Source organism: Polyodon spathula, chromosome 24 (genome assembly GCF_017654505.1).
Source record: "Polyodon spathula isolate WHYD16114869_AA chromosome 24, ASM1765450v1, whole genome shotgun sequence".
Classification (NCBI taxonomy): Eukaryota; Metazoa; Chordata; class Actinopteri; order Acipenseriformes; family Polyodontidae; genus Polyodon; species Polyodon spathula.
Genome location: NC_054557.1, coordinates 17,066,811 through 17,088,276, shown reverse-complemented (window position 1 = coordinate 17,088,276; position 21,466 = coordinate 17,066,811). Strand labels below are relative to the sequence as shown.

At 46.8% G+C, this 21,466-nt stretch overlaps 1 protein-coding gene across 2 annotated transcripts in view; it reads left to right on the top strand.

The window, feature by feature from the left end:
- igf1ra (insulin-like growth factor 1a receptor) overlaps positions 1-21,466 on the top strand; it is an 81,993-nt gene that overhangs the window by 9,987 nt on the left and 50,540 nt on the right. For both annotated transcript variants that reach the window (XM_041226169.1, XM_041226170.1), the window contains exon 2: positions 1,920-2,471. In XM_041226169.1, coding sequence (XP_041082103.1) covers positions 1,920-2,471 — 552 coding nt within the window. The remainder of the gene's footprint in view (positions 1-1,919; positions 2,472-21,466) is intronic.

Sequence of the window (21,466 nt, the reverse complement as noted above, 5' to 3'; positions counted from 1 at the left end):
GTACTGTACAGGAGCAGCGGCCCCTCACACAGGAGCAGCTGTACTGTACAGGAGCAGCGGCCCCTCGCTGTACACAGGAGCAGCTGTACTGTACAGGAGCAGCTGTACTGTACAGGAGCAGCGGCCCCTCTCACACAGGAGCAGCTGTACTGTACAGGAGCAGCGGCCCCTCACACAGGAGCAGCTGTACTGTACAGGAGCAGCGGCCCCTCACACAGGAGCAGCTGTACTGTACAGGAGCAGCGGCCCCTCACACAGGAGCAGCTGTACTGTACAGGAGCAGCGGCCCCTCTCGCACAGGAGCAGCTGTACTGTACAGGAGCAGCGGCCCCTCTCGCACAGGGTGCCACCATTGTTCTGCAGTGAAAGCTGTTTCACAGCAGCAGCATATAAAGACTAGCTCTCAATTGAGACCTGTCTCTTGCTCAGGCTCTTCTGATTCTGAAACCTGAAGATCTCCCTTTATTGTGACTGACCAAATAAAAAAACAGAGCACAAGCTGTACTGTATTCATGCAATCTGATACATTAACATTTAGACTTAACTTTCATGGTTAGCAAAATGATAGTAAGTTACCATAACAATATGACTAAAGGGAAAATTCAAATAACAGGTAGATTGCCAGCTAAAAAGGCTCCAAAAGATTACAAAGTGAAGCCTGTCCTCAAATAGCTTTTTACTGAGAGATTCTGCACGGCATTCAAATAAATACAATAACAAATCCAGTAAATAAATAGATGCAGTAGAATGTTGCCCTACCTCCCTCATCATGGTTGGCTCGGCTGTGTGTTCTGTGTTTTTAATGCAGGGTGTCCTACTGGTGACGCTGTGTGTGTGTGTGTGTGTGTGTGTGTGTGTGTGTGTGTGTGTGTGTGTGTGTGTGTGTGTGTGTGTGTGTGTGTATTAACAGTACAGAAGCTCTGTGCAGTGCAGTAGCTAATCAGTGTAATAACTCTGTGACTTGAGAGCAAAGAGTTACTAAAGCAGAGCTGTTTGTGCTACTGCTGCTCCTGCTGCTCTCAGGGTCGGCGTTTCGGAATCGTGGGCGTAGGGCTGTGACCAGTGCGCACGCGTGTGTGTGTGTGTGTGTATGTCTGCGTGCGCATGTGTTCGTGTGCGTGTGGTTTTGGTTGTGTCTTTAGTTATTGTACTGTAGGAGACTAGGCTTTTATAAAATCAGGAATAGTCATCATCACAAACTTTAATAATACGGTTGTTGTGAAATACAGTCTGTACTCTGAAAGTATGTTTGGGTTACAACCTGATCCACTTCCTCCTGGCGCCCTCAGGCCTTGCTGCACAACATCCTAGTTTGCACCCTGCAGTACAGCACCTTCTCTCCTGAACCAACAGGACAACAGTTTTAAATAATCCCAGCGCTTTTGGTCCTGGGGTGAATGTGCCTGGTACTTAAGAAAACAAAGTTATACAGTAACTGTGTCCTGTAAGAATATTTTTATACACTGCTCTGAATTCCAATCTCTCACAAAAATCTATTTTAAGAATGGCTCTCACTTCCCCCAAGATCCCTGCACAGAATGGAGTTGCTGTACAGTCTGCTCTCCAGTGTCCTTCACCCCCACTGCTCTGAGCGAAGGGATGGCTAAACGAGCCTGGCAGATATGAGTCCTTGCTGCTCACTGTGCGCTCCTGCAGACTGGGGCCTGATTCTTGCAGTTATGATGTACAAAGAGTTCCACTTGCTGGGGGCAGTGGGGGGGGTGAGCGCTGCTTCAACTGTGTCTGTTAGCCACCTTGGTACTGTGTAGCCTGCAGCCTGTGATGGATGTCTGTACTAGAGCCCCCTTGTAGTGTGTTGCCTGTGATGGCTGTATGTACCAGCACCTCCTGGTAGTGTGTTGCCTGTGATGGATGTCTGTACTGACGCCCCGCCCCCTCTCTTCCTCTCCCCCCTCCAGTCTGCGGCCCGAGCATTGACATCCGGAACGACATCCATGAGCTGAAGCGCCTGGAGAACTGCACAGTGATCGAGGGCTACCTGCAGATCCTGCTCATCTCCACGGCCAAGGCTGAGGACTTCCGGGGGCTGCGCTTCCCCAAGCTGACCCTCATCACTGACTACCTGCTGCTGTTCCGCGTCTCGGGGCTGGAGAGCCTGCGGGACCTCTTCCCCAACCTGACTGTGATCCGCGGCCGCATCCTCTTCTACAACTATGCCCTGGTCATCTTCGAGATGACCAACCTGAAGGACATCGGCCTCTACAACCTGCGCAACATCACCCGGGGCGCCATCCGCATCGAGAAGAACCCCGACCTGTGCTACCTGGACACAGTGGACTGGTCCCTCATCCTGGATGCCGACTACAACAACTACATCTCCGGGAACAAGCAGAGCAAGGAGTGTGGGGACGTGTGCCCCGGCATCATGGAGGACAACCCGCTGTGCACCAAGACCAACTTCAACAACAACTACAACTACCGCTGCTGGACCTCCAACCACTGCCAGAAAGGTGAGTGCCGGGGCTCTGCCCCAACCAGCTGTCAGGGGGGGCGGGCTGAGCAGAGCAAGAGCCAGGGGAGCAGCAGCACCAGTCTGCTGCGATTCATTGAGAAACTGGGCAATGTTTATGATGCACTTGCACGTGTCCTGCAGGTGCACACCATCACGCTTTACTGTCTTTATGCTGGTTAGCTTGTTGAAGTACAGGAAGAAATTATAATTGAAAAACTGTGCCACTCTGACTAAGGTGTTTCAGGGAGCGGGAATGAAATGATGTGGCCTTCTCAACATGAAGCCCCATTCAGTAGAGCCTCCCTGATATTTAGCATTGCCGCAGTGACTGTAGTGCTGTGTGGCACATGCTCCTGTCTGCTTGTCTTGAGAGCAGAAAGTTAACCCGAGTGACAATGCCAGCCAGGAGTTCCGTTGCTTGGAAGCTGCTAGCAGTCTGGCATGGTGTCTGATGGTGCCTTAACTGGCACAGGAGGGAATTGTTTAGTCTTTTTTGCATGTGTAATAAATCTTTTAAATGTACTGCTGACACAGAAGATTCATAATGCACTAATGTAATCCCCCCATAAAAACTCCCAACAATTGCATCATGTTGCACAAAATAAATCCCAATCACAACACAACAACGTTGCACCATAACAGAGTGGAACCAAACGGTCAAAACACTCTGTTAGGTGAATTTTATTTAAAGCAACACGTCGGGCAGTACAATAATGTGTCATGTTTGGGTGCTCAGGGGTGCTTGTATGTATGGTGCCACCTCCAATAACACGCAGTGCTTAGTCTCGCTTTCTATACCAAATGAAATGGCAATAAACCGCCAAGCTGTTTAAGTGCATGTTTGTAATATCAGTAAACTGAAGATTTTGAGGCGAGTCTTGTTACTGCTACAGATACAGCCAGGATGACTCTTACTGTTCACATAAGAGAGCTGTTTGTTTTATTTCTACTGTTCCTGCAGACAGACCCCTTTGAGAAGCAGGGGGGCTGGAGACGGGCTTGGCTTCTGCATGCCTCTCAGAGGCTGATCCTGCGTGAGTCGCCGGGCTGCAGGCTGAGCCTCGCTGTACTCCCCGGCACAGTGCTATGGGAATGGGAATGGCGGGAACTGTCTGAACTCCTTTGTGTTTCCTCTACATGAATTACAGCAGGGCTGGCGGTGGGAAATTTGCATAAAAACATTTGAGGACTCGAGCGTTTTGGGAATGTCTATCAGTTGATAAGGAAATGTGTGGTTTATCGATGTAAGTAGTGTGTTTTTGTAGTTAAGCATCCACTGCTTTGAAATAAGGTGCAGCATTACTGAGAATAGGAAACTCTAGAGCTTTATATAATGAGCCAAAGCAGTTTCTACAGTGCGCCCAACTCGGTGACACAGACAGGCAGAGATAAACAGGAGGAAGAGACAGCCAGATGGAGTTAAAGCTACACATGTGTGTGTGCATCCTCCTTGCTTTGTTTTCTGGGTTGTTTGTATACATCCCTCAGCAGCATCTTGGCAGGGGACATTTGTTTTCCAGATGCGGGACTGGGGCTGCTGTCCAGGCGCTCTGTTTTGCGTGCAGAGTCCCAGTGTGAGGTGGCCCCTGTGTGAGACAGTCAGTCTCTGCTTTCAGATAACAAGGAGGTGGGAGCTGCTCTCAACCCTGAGAGGTGTTGCTGTTAAGTGGTTCACAGATTGCGGGAGAGGCACCAGAATGTAAATAAAGAACAGTAATAAAACCAACCCAAGTCATGACTGCACAGTTCAGTGCAGGCCAGTCTAATCTGACTGTATTGTGGGGTTTCAGTGCAGGTCAGGCTAATCTGAGTGCTGGTTTAGCGGCAGACTTGCAGGCTGTGTTTGAAGGACAAATGCTCTAGCAGTGTGTTGTATTTTTTTCAGATAATTGCCTTGTTTTTCTTGAACACAGATGTTTCTTGAAGGGCGCTCGTGGTTTGCTGTCGTGTTTTCCGTTGTCTCTCACGAATTACTTGGCCAGGAGTCCCTGTCCACCGGCCTTTTACTTTGGGGTAAATGTTTGATTTGGGTGGCCGTTACATCACTTCATGAAACCGTTGTTGTAACGTTGTTTCCATTTGTTCACATTGCTTTTAACCCTGTCCCTCCCAGTCCGCTGTGGGACCGCAGGGATGGAAATAAGACTCCTGTTGCATAGCAGTTTGATCCATTCCTGTTTTTCACTTAGTTTAATAAGAGACACCTCATCTTGGTATCTACACACTGTGGCTGAATCAGGCTCAAAGTAAAACCAGGAATGGGTGTCTTATTTCCATCCCTGGACTTGGAGTAAGGGCTGGGTCTGAATGCACACACTGTAGTAAACTAGATTTACGAACCCTAGAAGGTTAAATTTAGTGATGGTTTACAGTAGCAGTGTATTAGTGGACTGCAAGCCATCTTTTTTTATTTTATTTTTTTTTACATTTATTTACATTTTTTTAATATTGTCTTTGAGAGGACTGACTGAAACCCTAGAAGAGCAGGTCTGGGTGGAGGGGAACAGGTCTTTGTGGAAGGTTAGGGTCTGGGTGCTGGGAACAGGTCTGAGTGGAGGGAGGGGGTGTGGGTGGAGAGAACCGGTCTGGGTATGGAGGGAGTAGGTCTGGGTGGAGGGAGTAGGTCTGGGTGGATGGAGCAGGAGGCAGCGGCCGGTCTTTCATCTTGCAGGGAATTTGCTTTGAAGCCCCACAGAGGCCTGGCCCCTGAGGTGGAAGGGGGCTGAGCGAAAATGTCACAGAAATGTCAAGTGTATAAACAGAAAGGAATGTGTGCAAATATCAGAAGCAAGGCGCGCATGTACTTACTGCCCTAACCCCCCCCTCAATTCATGTACTCACAGCCCTAACCCCCTCCCTCACTCAATTCATGTACTCACTGCCCCAACCCTCTCCCTCCCTCTCTCAGTTCATGTACTCTGGTCCCCCCTCCCTCCCCCTTCACTCCAGTGACTTGTTTACTCTGAGTTGCAGGTCTGAGGTGCTGCTCGCTGGTGTGTGTATCAGGCCTGTTGCTTGTGACTTTGTGCCCAGCGCAGTGCTGCTGCTGCTGGTGTGGCATGGCTTGAATATCCCCCACGGGTCTGCCTGTTCCATACAGGTATGTGTTTCTCCCACTAGGGCAGGTGCAGGCCTGCTAATCAACACAGGGGTCAGGTTCATTTCAGGGAGGGGAGGAGCAGTTGAAGCCTTGATCTGGCCTTAAACTGATCGATCTGCTCAAGGAGAAAACAATAGCATCCAGGAGATGCTGGACACGGGAACGTGAATACAGAATAATAATTAGAATAGCTGTTGAAAATTTGTGCAACAGAAGTGTTGCAAGCTGAAAACAACAAGAACAAAAAACAGCATGAGAAATACTTGGACTAGAAAGAGAATCAAAGGGTAACAGTGACTCTTTGTGTTATACCTGTGGCGAATCTTAATGATTCAAAGATGCATTACTTTTCTCTTCTAACAGAAACACATGCCAGCCTCCCGTTTCCTGTAAACAATCTATTGTTACTTGTGTACTTGCTGTGAATCTGCGTGGCCCGGGGCGGAGGGACCAGTACAGTGTGTATGTGTGTACGTGCCTGCAGAAACACTTGGCTCCACGCTGTTCATAAAAAGCATTACAGGAGGGTAGAGCAGGAGAGGGGAGGGCTGTCCCTTTTAAGTGGGCATATAATTAGGCAGGAATTCCAACTGGCTTAGTCATAGCTGCGTGGAGCGGATAAAGGGAAAACCGCAGGGTCGGCCATTAGAGACTGACTCTATCATTCCCAAAGAGTGTGTGTGAGTAAAAGAAGAGAGAAGAGGGGAGGGGGTGCGTGGAGCAGGCAAGTTCTTGTGGCATGGCGGCTGTTTGTTTAACCAACATTCTTCAGCTCCTGAGCTGAGTCACAGCAGGCAGCTGGTGTGCTCCGTTTTGATTAAAAAATAAAAGAATAAAAATACTAACAGGTAGTGAAGTGGCACAGGAAAGAACAGAAAGTCCTGTCTATTGTCCTGCGTCTTTCTGTTGGAGAGAGCAGAACAGGTTTCCTACAGGGCACATGCTCACACTCTGCAATGGTGATGTGTAGTGGTGATGCGCAGTGGTGACGCGCAGTACTGCACGCTAGCTTTGGATAAGCGTTAGAGGTGGCGTCTCCTGGCAGTAAGGATATTCACGCAGAACTTCAAATGCTCCAGATCTGAGCTGATAAACGTATTGGTCTAGTAGTAGTAGTCCTAGCAGTAATAGCTGAAAAGCGAATTAACAAAACTACTGGTTAATTTTCTACTCAAAACCTGGTCCCTGTCCCTGCCCCTCCCCAAGCATGGCTTCTCCAGCCATGGCTGAAGGAGGTCGCATAGCATACGCAGCAGTGTGTGTGCGTGTGTGTCTGATTCCAGCTTGCTTGTCTCAGTCAAAAAGAGAAAAATATTCTGGCCTTGAATACCTGCCTGTTGTTTTCAAACAACGGCTTAAGCGTTCCTGCCACTAGCTAAAACACAAGCACTCCTGCGATGAGGCTGGAGGCAGGGCTCCCCGCAGCCCCTCTGACAGCAGAGAAAGGGAATGATCCTCTGCAGACTGGGATTGAGCCATCCTGGCTTTTATATAAATTGGGAGGGGGTGGGGGAGATGTTTTTATAGGAAAAAGTGCTTTTCGTTGCATTTGCAGACGAGCGAGGGAGGACGAGGGAGTCCATACAATACCCTTTTGTAAAGCAGTGCAGTCTTTTATTATTATTTGTTTGGAGTGATTATTCTTCAAGGTGCTGCTTCTGATACTGTTGCCCCCTGAATTGTGTGTGTGTGTGTGTGTGTGTGTGTGTGTTTATTTATTTATGAATGGCTAGTGTTTGAAACCGGAAAGTCGCTCGTTGTAGGGAAACAGAACATTTCCTGAGCTCCTCGTTGCCTGTGACTGAGTCACTGTCATTAGAGGGGGCTGTGCTAATTGTTTCCTCTCTCGTTTAGTGGCTCATTGAGAGAGTCAATACAGGGCCTGGGCTGCTACGGTACAGTACAGCGCAGTGCATCAGTCATAGCAGGCAGAGACACTGTGAACCCCCAGTCTGTGTGCCTGTGCACTGGAGAGCAGGAGCAGGCAGAGACGCAGAACCCCCAGTGTGCCTGTGTACTGGAGAGCAGGAGCAGGCAGAGACACTGAACCCCCAGAGTGCCTGTGTACTGGAGAGCAGGAGCAGGCAGACACACTGAACCCCCAGTCTGTATAGTTTTAGACATGACCAAAGCTGTTTATATCCTGTTTTCCTAGGACAATTTAGCACTGTCCAAAATATTGCTTTCCCGGCAGCAATAAATGGTCTTGGATCTGAACTGTGAAAAACAAACAAAAGGCAAGCAAAGACTGCTGCCTGCGTCACAGCAGTGAACGAAAGAATGAGAGGAAGTGAGCACTAATGTATTCTCGTCCTTCTGCCCAGTCCCACAAAGATTGCTTTTGTTTGTAGCTACCGTGATAAGATTTCTAGGTCTGCTACAGTGTGTGCTGCTGTACCTCCGTGGTGAGGTCTTGTTTTACACACTTTCTAGAAAGTTTACTTGTTGGGGTACTTTTTTTTTCTTTCTTTTTTTCGCCAGGCTGAAGCAAACGTTTTTGACCACAGTACTGGCGCTTTGATTTTCCAAACTGCAAACATAGCTGTAGTTAAAAGTATAAAATAAAAGCCAGCTAAAATGTCTCGCCAGTTGCTGCTCCTAAATATAACCGTTCTTTAGAATTGCAGATAGTTTGTTACTCAAACGTGCAAAAATAAAAGCGTAGAAATAAGCTAGAAGACTAGCAAAGACAAAGCGTCTTTAAAATGTACTTCGTGTAAGATCTATGGAGAGACCCACACGAGTGAGAGAGTGCAGTATTCCTGCACTGTCGGGGTTAAGGTTTTTGTGTTAATTTGTGTGTGTGTTTGAAACATGAAAGGGGATCATCAAATTACAAAGGAACTCAAGCACTTGCTGGGCTAATTGAAATGGCTGGTACACACACACACACACACACACACTCTCTCTCTCTCTCTCTCTCTCTCTCTCTCTCTCTCTCTCTCTCTCTCTCTCTCCCATTAACCCTTTGTTGGCAGGAAGGCAGCTCAGCTCCGAGTGGAGAACTCGACTCTGTTTGAACTGTCATCCGAGCCAGTGGCTATGAAAGGCCAGTAATATTAAACTCCATTCTCCAGCCTTCTCGCTGTGATCTGAGGTGCTCTGACCACAGAAACAATGCAGCAGAGAATGAGAGAAACGGGACGTTGAATGTTTTTCAGCTGTTGCAGTTCACTTAATAAAATTAAAAAAAAAAAAACAATAAAAACCCCAAGCTGACACGTTGCCTTCTCGTCCGCACAGCCACCGTCAAGCTGTGCCCCTCCTCCTCTCTCCTCCTTTCAGTAAAGCTTTTCCAGATTGGAGTTATCTGACCACAAGATAAGGACTGCAACACTCACAGCAGCTGGAAACACATGCTGTGCAGAACAGCAGTGTGCTCAGCTGCTGCACAAACCTGAACGAGAAAGAAGCTTGCAGGATGTTTTGAAGAGGAGGTGGGCCTGTCTTCCTCCTGTTTCCGAGCAGGCTGTTTGATTTAATCCCCGACCGCATTACGGTTGTCGGCGCGCTCCTTAATGGGCACAGGTGGCTGCTGTGTGCTGCTATTCCTCCCTGACACTCCCCGAGTCTCTGCCTTTCTCCTGGCAGGCTGACACGGGCTGCTCTTTCAGAAGACTGTCCGTCAACGCGGCGTGAAGGAAACAAAGTGCTTTTGGGAGCTGGGGTGGCCCTGTCCCTGTGAGCGAGTGTGTGTGTGTCTCTGTGATTGTGTGTGTGTGTGTGTGTGAGTGTTTATGTGAATGTACTGTAGAGGGATGTGTTTGTAGTAGACATGAAAATAAAAAAAAGAAAACTGTCCAGGTCATGGATAGGGTGATGTGCTGTACATACTAAACTGTAGGGTCATGGATCAGAGTGCTGTACTGTACATACTAAACTGTAGGGTCATGGATCAGAGTGCTGTACTATACATACTGAACTGTAGGGTCATGGATCAGGGTGATGTACTGTACATACTGAACTGTAGGGTCATGGATCAGAGTGCTGTACTGTACATACTGAACTGTAGGGTCATGGATAGGGTGCTGTACTGTACATACTGAACTGTAGGGTCATGGATCAGGGTGATGTACTGTACATACTGAACTGTAGGGTCATGGATCAGAGTGCTGTACTGTACATACTGAACTGTAGGGTCATGGATCAGGGTGCTGTACTGTACATACTGAACTGTAGGGTCATGGATCAGAGTGCTGTACTGTACATACTGAACTGTAGGGTCATGGATCAGAGTGCTGTACTGTACATACTGAACTGTAGGGTCATGGATCAGGGTGCTGTACTGTACATACTGAACTGTAGGGTCATGGATAGAGTGCTGTACTGTACATACTGAACTGTAGGGTCATGGATCAGAGTGCTGTACTGTACATACTGAACTGTAGGGTCATGGATCAGGGTGCTGTACTGTACATACTGAACTGTAGGGTCATGGATCAGGGTGCTGTACTGTACATACTGAACTGTAGGGTCATGGATCAGAGTGCTGTACTGTACATACTGAACTGTAGGGTCATGGATCAGGGTGCTGTACTGTACATACTGAACTGTAGGGTCATGGATCAGAGTGCTGTACTGTACATACTGAACTGTAGGGTCATGGATCAGAGTGCTGTACTGTACATACTGAACTGTAGGGTCATGGATCAGAGTGCTGTACTGTACATACTGAACTGTAGGGTCATGGATCAGGGTGCTGTACTGTACATACTGAACTGTAGGGTCATGGATCAGAGTGCTGTACTGTACATACTGAACTGTAGGGTCATGGATAGGGTGATGTACTGTACATACTAAACTGTAGGGTCATGGATCAGAGTGCTGTACTGTACATACTGAACTGTAGGGTCATGGATCAGAGTGCTGTACTGTACATACTGAACTGTAAGTGTGCCTTTAGCTACTGGGGACCCCCGCATTGCCATTATTTAATGAGGCTAATATCCTCATGCATGTTTCATCAGTGGATGCCTGCACAATGTGTTTTTTTTTTTTTTTTTTTTTTTATATAAACACACACTCTGTTTTGGTGACGATGTTGCTGCACTTTGAATAACTGTGCAGCCAAGAAAAGAGGTTCCCTCAAAGGTATGTGAAAAAATAAATACATGAAATGAATAAATAAATAAATAAATAAATTACAATGGGACTCTTTCCTGGTTAGCTGAGAGGAAGCATTTCTAGCTAGCCTAAGTGATGAAAACCTTTTGAAATTGAACCAGCCAAGTGGCAGTCTGCAGCTGGCCAGAGAGAGCTGCAGAGAGGCCAGTAATCTGCACTGTAACAGACATGAAACGGCAGGAAGCGGTTCTCCACATCGGCTGGGTACGATTGTCCAAGACAGTGGAGCAGGGCAGGTGAAGGCAAGAGAATAGCGTAGAGCATTACAGTGTGTGCTGAGGGGGAGCCAGTGTGCACTTTGTGTGTGTGTATGTATAGACACACACCCACACACACACAGTGCACGCTGTTTCTTTCTCCTGACCTCCATGGCTTGTGATGTCTGCGCAGGGCACAGCACACGAACCCTGATCCCTGTCTTAAAACCTTTTGTCTCTTCTTTTTTCTTGCCATTGTTCTGGGAAGCTGACAGTAGGGCAGCTTTGAGGTTCACAGCCAGGTTAGCATTGAAGCACAGAGAGGGAAGATGATGCACTTTTGAAACAAGGGTTCAGGAGAAGCACATGCAGTGAGCCTGGTGTTGTTTAAGAGCTGCTATCCACGTACAGCCTGGCTCAGTGTCTGCTGTCTCCTGTGTTCAGAGCCCCGGCCGGGGGCCGTATTGTTAGTGGAGGACAAAGAGGAAGGGGGCTCGGCTTCTGGAACAGTAATCGCTTACTAACAGAGAAATCATTTACTCTGCCCTAACGAAGATGGAAAATATTGCTGTTTCCAGGTTCCTTTTCTCTAGTGTTACCAGCTAGCGTGGGAATGTATAACAGGGAGGTGGAGTGGCTGTTTGCACTGCCAAGGTCAAAGTGATTGAGTGTGTTTGTGTCTGTGTCTATGTGTGTCTGTCTGTCTGTCTGTCTCTGTGTCTGTCTTCGTGTGTTTTAATAGAACTCCCTGCAGGGCTGTGCCTGTTTAATGTGTTAGCCCCACTCTGCTTGATTTTGTTAATTAAAGAGGGTAGAGGTGCATTAGCGTGTCTTGCACCTCTGCCTCAGTTGTGACTGCACAGAATGTTTGTTTACAAGCTGCTGAGCCTTTGAAATCCTAGTCTCTCTCACTACCTGCCATCCCCATCCGGGCATTAATTACAGGGATCTGGAGAGCCGGGCTTGCCGTCACCTTAAGTGCGCTTTTGTTTAGGTTCTATTTTCTAAGGAATAGGAGAGCTCCTGCACTGTGGTTTTGCTGCCGTGATTAAAAGTTGAAGTTGAGGGCGGTCCCTGGGAGCAGCGATGAGTTGTTTTGGGAAAGGTGTGCAGTATAAAAGAGAACAAGCAGAGGCAATGCTGCTGCGGTGCTACGCTTATGCTTTTATTTCCACTCCCCTCGCGCGGGGCAGGAAGTGGCACGGTGCTCAACACGTGTACGCTCCGGGCCAGGCTTGTGCTCTCTTGTAAATGAGCTTGTTTTTAACGGCCTACTTTGTCTGGTTTAATTTTAAAGTTTTTTTTTTTTTCTTTTCTTTGTGAAGACATGCAGTGGTGCTTCTGCTAAACGAACCTCTCCAGGGTTACAGTAGTTCCTTTCCTCTCGCATCAGTTCGGTTTTATTAAGGAGTAGCCTCTAATGCACTCGGCCACCCAGGCAGCTCAATAGTCTCTTGAGCGCAAGACTAAAACCGGAGGCTTGAATTCCAGTGGGTGTGCCTGAGTGTGTCTCTGCATTAACTGTTTAAGCATCCCCCAGCTTCCTTGGTGCCTCCTGCGTAGATCAGCTATTGTAGCTGTTGTCAAGTTCAACCTCTTGGTGCTTGCTAATGTAAAGTCGCATTCTTGTCTTGATGTTTTACTATTCAAAACATAATTGATTGGTGTTCTCTTGCCACACGACTGGAAGTTCATCTGCACTTGAGCCTGCTGTGTACTCAACTTTGTGTGAGAGTTCAATTCATTTTCTCTCACCATCTACCTCATCAGAATGACGTCATCTCTACCAGTCTCGTACAGCCCAGGAGTATAAGGCCTCCCAGCCGCTGATGAATGCTTGCATGTCAGGCAGCATCTGGAAGCTAACCTGTGCCTCTTGCTTATACAGTAGTACAGCTCCATGCAAGAGCTCTGCTGGCCCAACTCCAGATACAGTATCTCTTTGTGCCATGCTGCTACACGCCTGCACACGCATGTGCAAAGAGAGGGAGGCGTGCTGGTTCCTGAGGGCCACTTAAGTGTTTGCTTTTCCTTTCCTTATGAGTCATTCATTTTGTATATATCTGACTCATTAGCTTGTTGGCTGTTTTTCTAGCTGTGTCTTGCTGAATGGGACAGGGGGAATGCATTCAGCCACACACACAGACTCACTCACACAAACAGCAGTTGGAAGGCTCTTATTAGATTAAGCTGTTCGTTAGCCATTGACTTTCCTTGCATTTAAATTACAAAGGGTTTTTTTTTTTTTTTGCTTTAAAAGCAGGAATAGATGCAGTGGATGCTTGTCGCTTTCACACAGCTTTTTGTAAAAAGCAGTTCCTCTGCCGTTTGCTGCTGCCTTGCTCATGTAGTTCTTGCAGTTCTTCTTTGTTGTTCTTCTGTTGTACCTGTTCTGAAGTTTAAACGTTTGCTGCTGGAAGTATCCAGAGCTGAAGGGTAGCCACTTGAGGGTGGCAGGGGAAACTGTACAGTGTCCTTATTAAGCATGTTCCTGGAAGCTTGGCTTGGTCACAGAGGCTCTGGAGCTCCTCTTTTGGGATTGCCCTGGATACAGCCATGCAGAAACCCTGTGTGAATCTCTGGCAGCGGGGCTGCTCTCTCAGCTCCCTGCCTTTTTTAATAGGTCTGTTTTCCTCCTGGCCGGGACTCGTACTCTGTTGGGAGCAGCAGCTCCTGCTAAACACTTCGGCTGCAAGAGAGATCCAGATCCCTGAATTATCAGTTCCCTGGTCTGAGCGAGATCTGATCCCCTGTGTACGTTCCAGGACAGCTTGCTCTTAATCCTCCCTCTTCTCTCACTTGGGGGGTGGGGGGGAAATCTGGAAGAATCAATCATTGTTAGCAGCTACACTGGTGTAGCTAAAGTGTATGAGCGATATAAGGATGCAGCTGAGACCAGCTGTACTGTTTAGGGGAGTTTCAATTGTATACCTGGATCCACAGGAATTCTATTGTACAGAGAGTTGATCAAAATAAATCTCTTAAAGGTGTTTAGAGATCTGCAATTAAGAGCAACTTTCCTGTCAGTACGCCAGCAGTTCCTGGCTCAAAGCCCTGGCAATACAATGCTGCTTCTTATCACTGTGTAAACTGACCTTAATACCCAATAAAGATAGAGAGAGGTCACAGACGTGCTGCCTGGAAAGGAGGGTGTGAAATTCCCAGGACCAGGCTCCAGCCATCCACCTGACCCCAGGAATAGAGGGAGGCACTCTGGTGAGGACCTGGAGACTGTGCTTCAACCCTGCCATGTAGGGATCGGTCAAACATTCAGACGAGCACTGCGTGAAATGTACTTGTGGCAAGTAAAATGTATTGGTCCCTATTTACAGAGTTTATAAAAGACTATCAAAAAGAAGCTAATGTGTACTGTAAATGAGTTCTGAAATAAACGTGTTCCTTCGACTGCACAGAACAGCGTACCTTCGACTGCACAGAACAGCGTTTCTCCTTTTAGTTTTGGATTTGAAAGGGCACCGGGAGATTCCTTTACTGTCTAGTGCTGTACCATATCAAAAATGCAAATATCCATTTGAATTGTGAAGGTGCATTCGAGTAGGAACCTGTATGGGGTCACGGCACTCTGGACTGTATAAAGCCTGCTTTCCCATGGCTTCTCAGCTGTCCTAATAGGCAGGCTTCCTCCCACACCATGCCGGGAAAGAAACAAACAAAACAAGAAACCCGCTCTCTCTTTTTTGTGTCTGTAATTGCAGGGATGGCATTGTACAGTAAGTGCGTCTGTGATTGTGTGTTTTATAAACCGACACACCCTTTCCTGGAATCTGTGTTTAACTTTCCCATGTAATTACACAGCCTGTAACTGCGAAGATGAGGGCTCGCATAAATGGATTCAGATAAGGTCTGGTGGCAGCGACAGGCGCTCTCAACAGGGTGGGGGACGGCGGACACCTGTTTGTTATTGCTTCTTCTCTGTCTCACTCGATTTGATGCTCGCTGCTGTAGTCGTTTTAGTGGAAGTTTAAGGCACGGAATTGTTTTGTACTCGTAATGGACAGAAAGTTCCCCAGGACTGAAAACCCAGATGATTGGGAGCGTCAGCGTGCTGTTCGTTACACTGTAGCCGTCTGTTCTTGTTCAGCGAGGATCCTCCCACTGTCAGTTGTTTTTGTGATGAACACCCTTCCCATTTACATTTACTCTTCATTTACTCTGCATTGCCAGCCCAGGAAGAAACCCTTCTGTGCGACCACGTTGATTTAGACTAACGTTTCGGCTGATGCCCAGGAAAGGCATCCCCAGTCCGGCTGAACTCGGGCAGAATTGCTGGCTGCCTGTTCATACAATTGAACAGTTTTCTGAACAAACCACATTGTGGCTAACCTTTGCCCAAGCAAGCCAGCATTCCCTCCCTTATTCTTGTATAGGAGCTACTTGCAGTAGTAATGCTGTAGATCGCTTCATCCGCGGTTCTTAAACATATTCTAGGCTGTGCAGCGCTTATTCAGGGTGTCCTGTTACTGGCTGTTACATTGAAAAGCTCCACAATTTTGCATTAGAGATTTTTGGGTCAATCTCAATTTATAAATCATGGTTAAACCTATTTATTTAGTTTGGCATTTCCATGAAGTAGTGACAGTATCGCTTAAACGTCAGTCTTGGTATCCGAGTTCAAATGAGTTCTGTTTTCTTTTAATATTTTGGCTTTCATCTTTTATTGTACAGTGCTGCTTTTTTTTTTTTTTTTTTTTTTTTTTTGGATGACTTGTCAAAGTCTCTTTATAAAACCAAAGCTTTTTATTTTGTAAATTTAATTTGCCAGTATAATCCCTCCCTAACCACTTAGCTTAACGTAAAATAGACACGCTTCTAACTATCATTTTTATTCAATTTTTTCTTCGATTTAAGATTAAAGAAAGTACAAATAAATCACATTTGTTAACTGTATTGATTTTTTTTATAGACATGACAAGTTGTGCTCACTTTGCTTGTTATCGATCAACTGCTTGTTTTTCATTCAGATCAAAATAAATCTTTTATGCTTGGATATATTGCCATTGGTTATGTGGGCTGGCCCATTGAAGAATAATGACATGGCTACAGTGTGTAAATGCCAGAGGATGGTTCTAAAGGAACTGACGTGAAAGGTTATGTGCCATGTGTCAGCCGCTGATTGACGATGGAATCCGAGCAGATTCCACTAGTGTGTTATTTCAATAAATAATTAATTTCATTCAGTTTGCTGATTATGCTGCCTCTGCACCAGCAACTGCTTATATCTTGTAACCCATTTCAGCTGGCAGGTTCATATTGATGTTCATAGTCACTATAGGGGGCTGCTGAAATGATTGGAGCACAGTGCAGGGGGCTGCTGAAATGATTGGAGCACAGTGCAGGGGGCTGCTGAAATGATTGGAGCACAGTGCAGGGGGCTGCTGAAATGATTGGAGCACAGTGCAGGGGGCTGCTGAAATGATTGGAGCACAGTGCAGGGGGCTGCTGAAATGATTGGAGCACAGTGCAGGGGGCTGCTGAAATGATTGGAGCACAGTGCAGGGGGCTGCTGAAATGATTGGAGCACAGTGCAGGGGGCTGCTGAAATGATTGGAGCACAGTGCAGGGGGCTGCTGAAATGATTGGAGCACAGTGCAGGGGGAGGCTGCTGTTCTTGAAGCAGGCTCTGCTGTCCTGGTTTGCAGATCATTTGTATTGGCTTGCAGTGCTCCGAGTCCTGCTCGCTGAGCTGTCCTCTCCTTCTGTTGAATTCAAGACCAGACTTCGTTGTGCTGCAGCTGGGTGGTAAATCCTCTTCCTTACTGTGGATGTGGTTTGCAGGTGCGGTTAGTGTTACAGCACTGGTGTATCAAACACAGGGCTTTATTGCCAGGGCTTTTACTGTCTGTTTTAACATTGTGACCGGTGTAGAACCCACTCCCTTTCACTTGTGAGTGTTTGTTACTGCTCGTCATCTGTCTTCCTGAAAGCTTTGTGCTTAATTGGCTGAACAAGCCCTATTCTGTCTGTGCTGGAATCCAAGAGTCAGTTAGTTAAGAGTAACTGGTAGAATGGTCTTCCATTGATTCATTGACAGACTAAATCAGCGCATGTGACATGCTAGTTAGAAGAAACTAGCTTAAAGAGCCGGAGTGTAACAGCACTAATCCAGGTAGACAATGAGAGAGATACGGTGGAATTCACATGGAGCGCAAGCAGAAAGCTACAATTGCCGCTCTGCAAATAAACACGCCTGTCATTGGGCTGAGCCAAGCCAGCCTGGGGAACACCAGCAGCCCTTTCCTCTGCTCCATCGCTGAAACTCCTTGGAGTTTATCTCCATGGAGTGGGAGGTTTACAGTAGTTGTACTTGCTACTGGCAAACAGACCAAAGGATTGTTTACATTTGTGTGTGTGGTGGGGGGGGTGTTTAAAGCGTCTGTCTGTCAGGTGGGGTCGGGTCTGCAGGGGTGTAGACCCTCTCCCAGGTCAGCAGGTCCTTGCTAAGTAAACAGAGTTTGGGGAAGCTGTTTGTATTGAGCCCAGAGGTCACCAGCAATGCTCCCTTGATATCTGACCAGGCCTGTGCCTGGATGCCAAGCCACACGCAGCACTCTCACTCTGGGCGTTGTTCTTGCGATACTGGCAGATCGTCCTGTGTTTGCCGAGGGGAGTTTAGTCGACACTGGCATTTTGTATTGGGGTTACCCAGATTCGTTTCTAGAGAAATGGGTTTTAGAAAGCATGCCCATAGCTGTGTCTGTGTGCATTTGTTGATTGGAGAAAACGTTTTTTTTTCTTCTGTTTTATTGTGAAGCGTGGCTGGGGCAGGGGGTTGTTTCCTGCAGTAACGCACCGGAAGCTCAACCCAGCAAATAGTTTAGATCCTGTTGTGACCCAAGGCAGAAGTGGAGCTGCTGGACATGCCTGTGCACCCACCTCGGGCTGTGCATCACTGTGGTGGATGCAGTGTGCAGCTCCACAGTACAGTGAGTATAATGGGATGCAGTGTGCAGCTCCACAGTACAGTGAGTATAATGGGATGCAGTGTGCAGCTCCACAGTACAGTGAGTATAATGGGATGCAGTGTGCAGCTCCACAGTACAGTGAGTATAATGGGATGCAGTGTGCAGCTCCACAGTACAGTGAGTATAATGGGATGCAGTGTGCAGCTCCACAGTACAGTGAGTATAATGGGATGCAGTGTGCAGCTCCACAGTACAGTGAGTATAATGGGATAGTGTGCAATGGGATGCAGTGTGCAGCTCCACAGTACAGTGTGAGTATAATGGGATGCAGTGTGCAGCTCCAGTACAGTGAGTATAATGGGATGCAGTGTGAGTATAATGGGATGCAGTGTGCAGCTCCACAGTACAGTGTGAGTATAATGGGATGCAGTGTGCAGCTCCACAGTACAGTGTGAGTATAATGGGATGCAGTGTGCAGCTCCACAGTACAGTGTGAGTATAATGGGATGCAGTGTGCAGCTCCACAGTACAGTGTGAGTATAATGGGATGCAGTGTGCAGCTCCACAGTACAGTGTGAGTATAATGGGATGCAGTGTGCAGCTCCACAGTACAGTGTGAGTATAATGGGATGCAGTGTGCAGCTCCACAGTACAGTGTGAGTATAATGGGATGCAGTGTGCAGCTCCACAGTACAGTGTGAGTATAATGGGATGCAGTGTGCAGCTCCACAGTACAGTGTGAGTATAATGGGATGCAGTGTGCAGCTCCACAGTACAGTGTGAGTATAATGGGATGCAGTGTGCAGCTCCACAGTACAGTGAGTATAATGGGATGCAGTGTGCAGCTCCACAGTACAGTGTGAGTATAATGGGATGCAGTGTGCAGCTCCACAGTACAGTGTGAGTATAATGGGATGCAGTGTGCAGCTCCACAGTACAGTGTGAGTATAATGGGATGCAGTGTGCAGTTCCACAGTACAGTGAGTATAATGGGATGCAGTGTGCAGCTCCACAGTACAGTGAGTATAATGGGATGCAGTGTGCAGCTCCACAGTACAGTGTGAGTATAATGGGATGCAGTGTGCAGCTCCACAGTACAGTGTGAGTATAATGGGATGCAGTGTGCAGCTCCACAGTACAGTGTGAGTATAATGGGATGCAGTGTGCAGTTCCACAGTACAGTGTGAGTATAATGGGATGCAGTGTGCAGCTCCACAGTACAGTGTGAGTATAATGGGATGCAGTGTGCAGCTCCGCAGTACAGTGAGTATAATGGGATTCAGTGTGCAGTTCCACAGTACAGTGTGAGTATAATGGGATGCAGTGTGAAGTTCCATAGTATGTAAGTATAATGGGGCTGTGCAGTGTGCAGCTCCACAGTGTCCTACTGGCTCACTGCCTGGAACAAGCTAAATCAGTCAGACTTGGACAGGAGAGGAAAAAAAAAAAACATTCTGCCCTGCAGTAGTAGTAGTTCTATTACTACTACTATCAATGTTACAGCTATAAACAATCAGCATTGATTTCAAACACTCATACAGAGAGAGAGAGACTAAAAAAAAAAAACATTCTGCCAGCTATGAACAATCAGTAGTAGTAGTTCTATTACTACTACTATCAATGTTACAGCTATAAACAATCAGCATTGATTTCAAACACTCATACAGAGAGAGAGAGACTAACCCCATTACTACTACTATCAATGTTACAGCTATGAACAATCAGCATTGATTTCAAACACTCATACAGAGAGAGAGAGACTAACCCCATTACTACTACTATCAATGTTACAGCTATAAACAATCAGCATTGATTTCAAACACTCATACAGAGAGAGAGAGACTAACCCCATTACTACTACTATCAATGTTACAGCTATAAACAATCAGCATTGATTTCAAACACTCATACAGAGAGAGAGAGACTAACCCCATTACTACTACTATCAATGTTACAGCTATAAACAATCAGCATTGATTTCAAACACTCATACAGAGAGAGAGAGACTAACCCCATTACTACTACTATCAATGTTACAGTTATAAACAATCAGCATTGATTTCAAACACTCATACAGAGAGAGAGAGACTAACCCCATTACTACTACTATCAATGTTACAGCTATAAACAATCAGCATTGATTTCAAACACTCATACAGAGAGAGAGAGACTAACCCCATTACTACTACTATCAATGTTACAGCTATAAACAATCAGCATTGATTTCAAACACTCATACAGAGAGAGAGAGACTAACCCCATTACTACTACTATCAATGTTACAGCTATAAACAATCAGCATTGATTTCAAACACTCATACAGAGAGAGAGAGAGCACTCGACCAGCACTGTCCTCTAATAATGTACCCCCTTACTGGTGGGGGGGGGAGTGTTTCTGTTTTTCCACCACTCTATATGTGCAAAGTGGGATTTGAGTGAACAGCATGTGTTTCTTTACATGTTCAGCTACAGTTCACATTGGAATTTGTATTATGACAAACAGGCTTGCCAACTCTAAAAGCCGTGTAGAGTTGTGTAATGACAGCGGACTTGTTTATCACTTTGTGTGCACTACACTTGATGCAGTGTTGCTAGAAGTACGCACACACACACACACACACACACACACACACACTGGTGTTTAGTTAAATCCTCTTGGGTCTCTCATCCCACGGACAGCGATTGTGTGCGTGTCTCTTATCTGCCTTCTCTTCATTATTCAGTCAAAGACACAGTCCCCTCTTTCACCTGGCACTGAGATTGAAGGGATTAGCTTGTTGATGTCTACCTGGCAAAGAGCATGCTGGACTCGCACGGCATTGAACTGGGCTGGCTGATCTGTGAAGGGGCCGGTTAACTAAAAGAGAACAGTGCAGTTCAGCCCCAGACAGATGGCCAGCCGACAGGTTAGTAGCCCGTTAGGGTAGCAGCACAGCAGTCAGGGTAGCCAACACAGAGATTCAAACGAGGCGCCCAAACATACTATCGGACAGCTGGACTTGCAAGCTTAGCGGAGTGGTGTGGGAGGCAGTCTGGCTGCACGCTAAGCACGTTAGCACTAGGCTGATGCAGCCTTCCTATGAACTGCTGTAAGCAGCTTGGTACACTGCCCGTAAACTTGAGGAGCCTGCTGCAGTACTGTAGCATGGTGGGTAGCAAACTGGCAGACTGATTCATTAAGGAGGTGTAATTCCAGCCGCAGACAGGCCCTGGGTATTGTGCAGTGCAGTGTGGTGCAGTTGGGAATGCTGTGTGCTAACTGCACTGTACTGTACAGAGCATTTTGTGGTTGTCAGTTTCATCAGTGGAGGGAACCGTTTGTTTCAAGCCCTGGGATCTGAAATGGAACCTGGAGAGCTGAATCATGACATTAGTAAGATCAGGCTGCATATGAAATAATTGGGTTGCGCCCCTGCTGATGGGGCTGTCAGTGTGACAGGCTGCTTGGCTTTTGTGTTTTTTGTTTTTTTACATGTAGCAACTATACTGTAACACAGTCTCTCTTCTTTTTAGCTTCCCTAGCTCCTGTTTTACTTGCATTAAATTAATCTGCAAATATTATATTTGATTAAATATTGTGTGCAAAGTGCAAGTTTGCGTAATGCAGTTATTGCAGCGGGCTCCTCTCGGTACTCTGTTGGTGTCTGTT